General features: G+C 32.8%; 1 protein-coding gene across 1 annotated transcript; it reads left to right on the top strand.

Annotated features, from left to right (window-relative positions):
* Positions 1–2,918: 2,918 nt before the first annotated feature.
* Positions 2,919–6,217, top strand: LOC133182734 (sushi, nidogen and EGF-like domain-containing protein 1). The gene is made up of 7 exons (XM_061317581.1): positions 2,919–3,116; positions 3,309–3,611; positions 3,720–3,812; positions 3,948–4,095; positions 4,236–4,349; positions 5,491–5,601; positions 6,066–6,217. Exons 1-7 carry the CDS (start codon positions 2,919–2,921, stop codon positions 6,215–6,217), a joined length of 1,119 nt encoding a protein of 372 aa, XP_061173565.1.
* The last annotated feature ends 3,815 nt before the right edge of the window (positions 6,218–10,032 follow it).

The following is a 10,032-nucleotide window of genomic DNA, read 5'->3' as shown; positions in this document are numbered from 1 at the left end:
TGTATTGTTTAATGGACTTTTGAGCGTGAATACTGTTCGTTATCTCCATATATTTCATTGAATGTAAAAGAATTTTTTCTGTATATTAAGAGTATTTTTACTTAGTCACCTTTTATTTATTTTTTTATTATTATTATTATTTTGTCAAAAGTACGGGAAAATATGACGTCAATCAGAGACTTGTTAACGTTATTATGACGCCACAATAAGCGTAACCATTAGTATATTGTAAAACATCATGAAGAAAAAATGGGGTCATATAAGCCATCTCATTTAATAATTGTTCGAATATCTTAAAAATGTTTCAGATTCCAACCCATAGGACATTTTGCACATGACACAATGCACTGAACACTAGATTTTTATGTGTAATTTTCAACCCCAAATTGGCCCAGAGGGTGAAAATGAAAATTTCAAACCTTAATCATGTTAATGCTTATCTACAGGACACCAGCAATCACCTTTCAAAAGATAATTTAGCTATTTAATACGTAAAATCTTAGAGGAGTTCTGTGAACCTGGGTTTTTTTTTGTCGAAAAATTTTGTTTTTCGACCCCATTTTGACCTTTAGGATGAAAATGAAAATTCTGAAACCTTATTGCACAACTAGAATACACTACCATTCATCTTCCAAAAGATTATTTGGCTACTGCTTAAAATGTAAGAAAACTTCAGAGAATCAGTGTTTTTGTAGGAATAAATGGTCCTTGTTGGCGCCCATTTAGCCCCTAGGGTAAAAGAAAAATGAAAATTCAGAAACTTTTATTCAAATCTACAACCATCAGTAATCATCTTTCAAAAGATAATTTAGAGGAGGGTGTAGAAAAAATGTTGTTTTTCAACCCCCGTTTAACACCTAGTGTGAAAATGAAAATTCTGAAACCTTATTGCACATCTAGAGGACACTACCATCCATCTTCCAAAAGATGATTTGGCTACTGCTTAAAACGTAAGAAGAGTTCAGGGAACCAGTGTTTTGTTTTTTGCTTTTGTTTTGTTTTCGTTTTGTTTTGTTCTTGTTTATTTTTTTTTGTTTATTGTTTTTGTTTGTTTTTTTTTGTTTTTGTTTTGTTTTTGTAAAAAAAAACATCATTTTTGAACCCCGCTTTACCCCTAAGGTGAAACCTTATTGTATATCTACAGGACACCACCAATCAAAAGATGATTTTGCTATTGCGTAAAATGTAAGTTAAGTTCTGAAAACCAGGGTTTTTATGAAAGAAAAAACTTTTTTTTGACTCCCATTTGACCCCTAGGATTAAAATGAAAATTCCGAAACCTTATTACACATCTAGAGTAAACTTCCATTCATCTTCCAAAAAGATGTAAAATGTAAGAGGAGTTCAGGAAACCAGGGTTTTTTTTGTAGAAAAAGGATCGTTTTTTGACCCCCATTTGGCCCTGTGATGAAAAAGAAAATTCCAAATCCTTATTGCACATTTCAAGGCACCAGCAGTCATCTTTCTAAAGATGATTTGGCTACTGCATAAAATGTAAGAGGAATTCTTGTAACCAGGTTCACTTAGAAAAATGTCATTTTCGACCCCCGTTTGACCCCGGTGGTGAAAATAAAAAATTCCGAAAACTTTTTGCACATATACAGGACAGGCCACCACCTAGCATCTCTCAAAAGATGATTTGGCTACTGAGTAAAATGTAAGAGTTCAGGGAACCAGATTCTTGTAGAAAAAACGTTATTTTACCCCAGGGTAAAATTGGAAACTCCAAAACCTCATTGCACATCTTCAGGACAACATCTATCATATTCCAAAAGATCAACTGGTTACTTCTTAAAATAAAAGAGGGGTTTGAGGAAGAAGAAAATGTGACAGACGGACGGGCCAAGGTAACAACAATATACCCGAACTTTCTTCAGAAAGAAGAAATAAAAGAATAAAAGAAGAAGAAATACATGTCAAAATAAATTGATCGAAATAAAATGTTATGCTAAGTTTATAATCTACTCATAACTTAATTGGTTGATTGATTGATTGAGTATTGTTTAACGCCGAGTCGGCAATCTTTCAGCCATATTTCGGCGGAAAATTTAGTTTAAATGACCGGTTTTTGAATGGTTTTGGTTTCTCTGGCGACCCACCAATGAGCCAACTCTTTTTCGAAAACCAGAGACGATCTTTTACATTGAAAAAGAGGGGAAAGCACAACATTAAGAGAACATTTTGCTAATTTTTTAAAATTGACTATGGATTATTCTGTCTTCTTGATTAATACATAGGGCTCCAGGCGGGTGTGACAGGTCGACAAGGGGATGCTTACTTATCCTAGGCATGCGCAATAGATCCTACCTCTGGAATGTACAGGTTCCGTGTTTTATGCCCTGTTCATAGATTTGTATTATGGCTTTTAGGCTTTTGAGATTGATTATTGTTCGTTATCTTTGTCTATTTTTTTTTTTTTTTTTTAATTTTTTGTTTGTTTGCTTGTTTTGTTTTTTATTCCCATATTTTTTGCAGAGGGTAAGGGATGGGGAGTTAAATGTTGATGACTTTTTAAAAGCCTTATCTTGTGTAATGGGTTGCGTTTTATGTACTCGTAAAGCATGTCAAATATATTGACTATGTACCTACCGATTAAGAAAGAAGTACTTTTAATTTGACAGCCGTATTTATTGTATAATAATTTATGAACCCCCTCATGATCTGGCATCCCCTTTCGACTACTTTCACGCAATAAAATTAATAGACAAACACACATAAAATTGTTTGAGGTCAAGACAAGAGTTTGATTTAGTGGTAAAAATATTTTAAAAACAATTTTAGAAGAACTTACATGTTAGTACGACGTGATGACATTGGTTGTTCTTTTGAGTCTTCCTAATTGTAGCCCCACTTCAGTTTCTATATAAAAGTAACAAACCTCTAGAATCAAATAAGTCCAAAAACTAGGATCTTCAACAATGCAGCACCCTACCTTTATTTTGATAACAGTATCAGTAATACTAAATATTTGTATCTGCTTCCCATTGAGTCAATTCTATGATTTTGGTTTCGATGCTGGAGACAGCGAATTGCCCGCAAATGACGATGGCTCTACTTCAAGTATTTCTATTGCAGTACCATTTCCTTTCTTTGGATCTTCTTACAATTCCATTTACGTAAGTATAATGGTTTTTAAACTAGAAAAAACTAGAAAATACATGCATAATCTACTTGTTTTCAAAAATACCATTTCAATTTAAAAACCGCAAAACGTATACCTGAAATAAAATGAGATTATGTTAGTTTATTTATTAAGCTTATTTATTTATTTTTGTTCATTAGTACTTTAGATTATTCTAATTTATTAGGTCAATAACAATGGGGACGTTACGTTTGAGGCGCCATTGAGACAGTTTACATCACAGCCCTTCCCAATAAATGGAAGTCATAGAATCATAGCACCATTTTGGACTGATATAGATACAAGGCAAGGAGGGAAATTATGGTATCGCAATACCACAGACTCCTCCATATTACAAAGAGGGACTAATAAGATCAACTCTCTCTTTCCTGACATTGTAAATTTCACTGCCACGTGGATGATGATCACCACATGGGAAGATGTAGCTGCGTATGGCTGCTCTGCCACCAGTGGAATAACGTGTCAGCAGGTAAGATAACATTTGTTTATTGATAATATTCATTTCATATTTGCTAATATAAATAAGGAAATTAGAACACATGTTTGAGTCTGTAACCCTTATTTTGTTTCATTGCAGTGGAACACATTTCAGCTTGTTTTAATCAACGATGGAGTTTATTCATTTGTCGTATTTAATTACAACAAAATCAACTGGACAATGTCTGCCCAGGTACCAGAAATAAATTTATTATTCTTTATGTCTGTTGAAAAATTTCAGCTCGTTTAGATGGTACATGTAACAATGTCATACCTTTCATCATATAAATTAAGTATATATGAGTCTTTGTGTTCCTTTTCCTGGAAGGTCGGGTTTAACGCTGGTGATGGAGAAAATTACTATTCCGTTCCTGGGTCCATGACATCCGCGATGTTAAATCTTCCTCAGATGTCTAACATTGGAATTCCAGGACAGTTTGTTTTTAGAGTGGATCAGTCTAAAATAACTAATGCAGGTTTGTTCTCTTATCGAATTCGGATATCGTCACTTGTCGTTCTGCTCATGTAATAAATTTTCTCAAATTCCCATATAAGAGTTTATACAATAGAATGGAAAACTTAACCTTTCTTCAAGCAAATTGTAATATTTTCACAGATATCGTTGATGAATGCGCCAGTTCTCCGTGTATTCACGGAAATTGTTCAAATGAGTATCTATATTATGAATGTATCTGTGATCCTGGATACACGGGTGTGAACTGTGAAAATGGTAAGAATTAGATACTTTAAAAGAAATATTGTTAATAATTATAATCAATTCTTTCCAAACGAATACCATAATCTAAATGTTTTTTATTATATGATTGAATAATTCTCATCTCTCTGATTGGTTGAGATCCAACATTGTAGAAAAAAATACTAAGTTATGTTCACCTGTACATGTATTCTATATTGGGCTAAAAATAGAATAAAAACTTCAAAATTGATACAAATAGTTCGGAAAAGTTATTTCACTTGCACCCGACTTTCCTTTAGTGAAATAACATTCTGACACATAGAATCGGGGGAGGGGCTGCCTCCTCCCCACTATTTTAAGGTAAAATTTTACGATTAATTTAGTATGAAATTGTTCATTCCCCCTCCCCCCAGTTAATTGTTCCTAATACCCCCCCCCCCCCACCGACTTGTAAAATTTTGAATTTGGTGAAATCTCTTTTGGGGGGCTAGTCAGTTTTTTCAGGTGAGTTGTCATTTTTTCTGATTATACCCCCTTTCAAAATCTATACCACGTGCCTGACGCATATTTTTTTTTTTATCCTAAAACAACAGGGCATAATATTTTAACCCACCCTGCTTCTTTCATTGCGTTTGGCTAGGACTTCAGCAAATGTAAACACGTAAGATGACATATATTAATTAACGAGTTTGTATCGAGTTTGTATCTGATTTATTTAAACATTGAATCGTATAATAAAAAAATCATTGCTGTTTTTCAGTCAATACGATGATTAATCCACCTTCGAAGTACAATATTCACCTCGCCCTTCGGGTTTTTTAAGTGGCCAAATCTTTGTATTGACCTCAAAAACATCAATAATTGTACAATTTCTGTTTTTCTGACTTGCAGATGAAACGATAAATAGGTAGTTTTGACCTTTAAAACATTCAAAACCCTACATTTTCCCTTTCCAAATAATCTGCTTAAATTTAACTTGTCACATTTCCAAATACTTAGGATATATATATATATATATATATATATATATATATATATATATATATATATATATATATATATATATATATATATATATCATCATATATAAGACAGCAAGATATCTATCAAATTAAATGAATTCAAAAAATTATAAACATTCTTCGATTTACACCTGTATCTACGATTTTTTAAGAAATTGATGAGTGTCAAAGTTCGCCATGTATCCATGGAAACTGTTCTGACCATCTTGATTATTATACTTGCCATTGTCAGGAGGGATTTACAGGAACAAACTGTCAGACAGGTATGAATTCATATAATTTAATTATTATGCTTCGAAACATTCCGAATACGAGCGTTCAAAATCGAACGCCACGTTAACGCTGTAAATAAAAAAATGTCGTCTGGTCAACCGCTCAACGGCAATATTTATAATGGGTAGTGGAAGCTAGGTGATATGTGTCTATTTTCACACAAAATTGAAATTATTAATAAATAATTAAGTACCTATGAGTCTCAATAAAAACCTTAATAAGCAAATCATAACAGTAACCGTTGCTGGGTTGGCGGGGTCCTTGGAATGATGTGATATTGAACACTCTGAGGTCGGATGCTGATACTATACAGACTTAATTTAAATACTAATACTGAAAATTCTCCTTAATTTGGAAAATTGTTTTAACTATATAATCATTTATTGAACTTATATTGGTTGTACAAAATGCACGAGCTTGCGATATTATTTCAATAACCCTATAATATTTGCAGATATGGTCGACGAATGCGCTAGTTCTCCCTGTATTCATGGATATTGTTCAAATGAATACCTTCATTATGAATGTACCTGTTATCACGGATACACGGGTGTGAACTGTGAAACTGGTGAGAATTACTTAGATTTGTACATTATATTAAGTTGATTGTTTTAAAAAAATCATCTTATCTGTTTTATGTCTGTCTGCCTAGCACTCATTGTTTTAAAGAGAACAACTCAAAAAAGATAAAATAGGTCATTTATTGAACATAAATGACAATACACAAATAGGAATACACATAATAGCCTGTTGCATAAAAGTACATAATATGCCCAATCAAAAAGCATGCAACTAGGATAACAGTCCTACCAAGAAAAAAGGGTTGCATAGAATATATTATGCATTTGCTGAATAAATTATGTACAACATGGGAATATTTGTATTTAACTGAAAAATATTTGGACTAGTACATTGAAGGGACTAGAAAAAAAAACAATATCATTACATATGACAAACTGTGTTATGGGGCGTTACATCTTTTTTTTTTCTAACCATTATCATACTTTCAAGAGAACATGCGGTTTACATATAGGTCGTTTTTCCTCATTAAATGTCTGACATGCAAATTAAACTGTTAATAGATAGTATTTGCCTTCAATTTTCAACTGCAAAAGAGGCAAAGCATCAGTAAATAGACTAAAAAATGAATTCTGTTCCATGAGGAATTTTGAGCTATTTTTTCTGAGGAGAAAAGCATCATAATATCTTACAGTTAGTACCAAATTTATGAAGAAAGGAGTCCTGTAGGTTTTGTTTTGAGTATATTGAAGGAGGAGTCTCTAACAAAAAAAAATTACTTTATTAAGCTACAGTTTAATATAGTTAACAATAGTGTACTATATATTATCAAAGTTTTTACTATGGTAAGTAGAGTATTTTTAGTTTGAATTTCAAATTGTTCTATTTTTTTTCTTCTTTATTTGATTCCTCCAGAAAATAAGATTGAAAGGAGATACTGCCATTCACAAATAATAATTGTTTTTAAGTTATGTTATGCTGCCTCCCATCATCTCTTGTGTTGATTGTAAACCTGTAAGTCTTGTTAACGTACCTAACACCATACAACTAATAAGAATTTTTTTAAAAAATCTATTATCAAATCCATATTTCCGCACATAACGCAGGTTTAAATGTCAAAGCAAGCCGTCGACTTTAAAAGCCAACGCTTCTCGCAAGAGTCCAATAATATGGTGTTTATGTCTCCAAACTGATTCCATAAACAAGCGTGTTCCAAGTATGATCAATTTTTAAACCAAGGCAAGCTTCTGACGAATAAGTTTAAGTTACAAGGATTTCAATATCCCCATTTAAAGTAAGCTTTTTGCGAATTCTACGGTCGTTATAATATCCTTGCTTGTACAAAATCGTATTTTGTCTGACATTTTTTATACCAATTGTTTAGGTTATTGCTTTTATACTAAATTTAACTACGAGGTACTCCGTATATATGATCAATACATAGGGCTTACGGCGGGTATGACCGGTCAACAGGGTATACTTACTCCTGCTAGACATTTGATCCCACCTGTGGTGTTTCCATTGGTCCGTGATTTTGCTCTGTTCACGATTCGTTTTGTTTTCTGGATTTATGAGATTGATCACCGTTCATTATCTTCATATTTTACACTAAAATTGTTTGCAAATAAGATGGATGGATAAAAAAGGGAGGTGTTAATCCTGGATTCATACATCCTAAAGCTTCCTCTTACTTAAGAGGTATAAATGTTTTTCTTTCAAATACAAACTAAAGAGCCTTGTTTTTGCAGTAACCCTTATGTGTTTTTGTGGATTTTTCCCCTCTATTTCTTATATCTTTAATTGTGTCTTAACTTCAAATAAAGCCTTTTATCACCGTAAGCATGCATGACCCACCCACCAACGCTTGGCATTGTCAGGGTTCTCCATGGGCCGTTAACGTGGCGGCTCCGCCACAGTTAAATTCTTTTGCACCACAGGTTAAAAGTCAGCGCCATAGTTTCGCCACAGTAAAATATTAGCGCCACAGCAATATCGTCGGCGATCATGAGGATAAATGTATAAATTTATAAACTTCAAAATGAACCCCCAAATTATGTACTATTATCTTATGCTGAACAGTTATTTTGCACTAATTAGGTCCCATTGTTTGGCTTGCAAAATCAATTATCTTCTAGGCCTTGATGGACAAAATTATTTTTTAAGTACGTTTGTAGTTTTTGTTTTTTTTTTGTTTTTTGTTTTTTTTTTTTTTGGGGGGGGGGAGGAGGAGGGAGTGGTACAGAACACCTATATTCTAATTTTTCTTTTTACACTATGTTAAATTCGATATCCATTAATTGTTTTTCGTTATCATTAAATTTATAGTTCAATTTTCCAAATATTTACTACCATTTTTGCATTAAACTCGTGATTCAGAAAAGTTGTGTGTTTTACAATTTATTCAGTAGTTGCCTCGCTAACTTGGTCGTGAAAAGACCGCCAGTATATGCAATTCGCGCACGTCTTGCTCCACATTTAAATTTGAAATGATGGAGGACCCCGCATTATGATAGAACAATTGACAAATTACGAAATTATAATTTTCCCGTTTGCTTTCCGTAAAATAGTACTTGTCCCCTATAAATTTTCTTTTCGTTTACAGACTATTTTAAACTCAATAGAGTGCTTGAGGGTGAAGGATGTGCAGGGACCTTAAATAAATGTTCTCTCTGTGACATGGTTTTAAAGCCACAGAGAGGAAGATATACAAGTATTTGGTAATAAAACTTAAAAACATTGTACCAACATTATGGACCCGCTAAACACTTTCTTGACTTTGAGAAAATTCTAAAGCTTAAAGGAGTACGTATATGTATTAAAATAAATTTAAAAAAAAAGATAAAATAACACCGTTCATTTTTAAGATGAGATGCGTGCCTTTTTTACCAAGGGGAATCTTCAAAGACAACGAAGTAATGATAAAGAAAAATTGCATTTGCTTACTGAAAAGGGGAAAATACATGCAAATAAAGTTTTCAATTACGCTATTTTGGTCAAATATAATGTTAAGAATACTTGAATTAATTAAAAATGATGTAATACAATGCAGATTGCAATTACGTTTATTTTAAATAATTTATCGACGTAATAAAATTTTCCATTCGAATATCAGGCTATATGATATTATTTTTATTTTTATGTTTTGTTTAACAAGCAAAAAAAGAATTTATGCATACTTTTCTCACCTTAACCCAAAACTGATTTTTATTTCATTATATTTTTGCCGATATATAGTATACTGAAAAAAATAAAGCTACTTTATACTGTGCCCTATCAATAATTACGTCTGATGACTCTTTTTGTTTCTCTTTTTTTGTAACCTTTATTACTTTAATTTCCTAGTCACTAGATACATGTACTTACCCCACCTCTGTTGATTTTTCGATGAAATCCTGGCTTACGATTGGTTGAAGTCTGTCACGTGAAGGGGGTGTATTACTTATACCTAGTCGCTTGAAAATCAATACATGGTCGATACGGAGTTATCATTCTTTTGTAACGTTCGAACAACTCGAGTTTGCCGAGTGTCTGTTGACAATGTTACAGTTAACTAATGTAAGTAACGAAGATGGAACCTTTTTCTCCCTTTACTGAAAGTCTTCAAAACTGTCAGTACGTTATTAGTCTATAGCACGAAACACTCGCAAAACAACATTACCTCACACAACGTGACGTCATAATACGCATTGTATGAATGATGAAACATATTTATTATATATTTGTTATATAATACAGGATTTTTGCATACCTGATATGAACACAGGCACGCGCCCTGTATTACACACCCTGTATCAGCACCCTTTATTTTACCCTTTATCACACCCTTTATTACACCTTTCCGGAACATCTCTGTATTTTTCATTCGGAGTACCTCGGATCTTTTCCTATTTCTTTCCAAAGTT

Source organism: Saccostrea echinata, unplaced genomic scaffold (genome assembly GCF_033153115.1).
Source record: "Saccostrea echinata isolate AGI-Se365-2 ecotype Australia unplaced genomic scaffold, CSIRO_AGI_Sech_v1 ptg000009l, whole genome shotgun sequence".
Lineage (NCBI taxonomy): Eukaryota > Metazoa > Mollusca > Bivalvia > Ostreida > Ostreidae > Saccostrea > Saccostrea echinata.
Note: the sequence above shows the minus strand (reverse complement) of the source record. Positions and strands in the feature narration are given on the sequence as shown.

Bases quoted from the DNA above. Each gene is read 5' to 3' on its own strand.
- LOC133182734 (XM_061317581.1), top strand. From the start codon at position 2,919: ATGCAGCACCCTACCTTTATTTTGATAACAGTATCAGTAATACTAAAT. The intron at 3,813-3,947 runs GTACCAGAAATA...TTTTCCTGGAAG, and splicing joins ACTGGACAATGTCTGCCCAG to GTCGGGTTTAACGCTGGTGA. The intron at 4,096-4,235 runs GTTTGTTCTCTT...ATATTTTCACAG, and splicing joins GTCTAAAATAACTAATGCAG to ATATCGTTGATGAATGCGCC.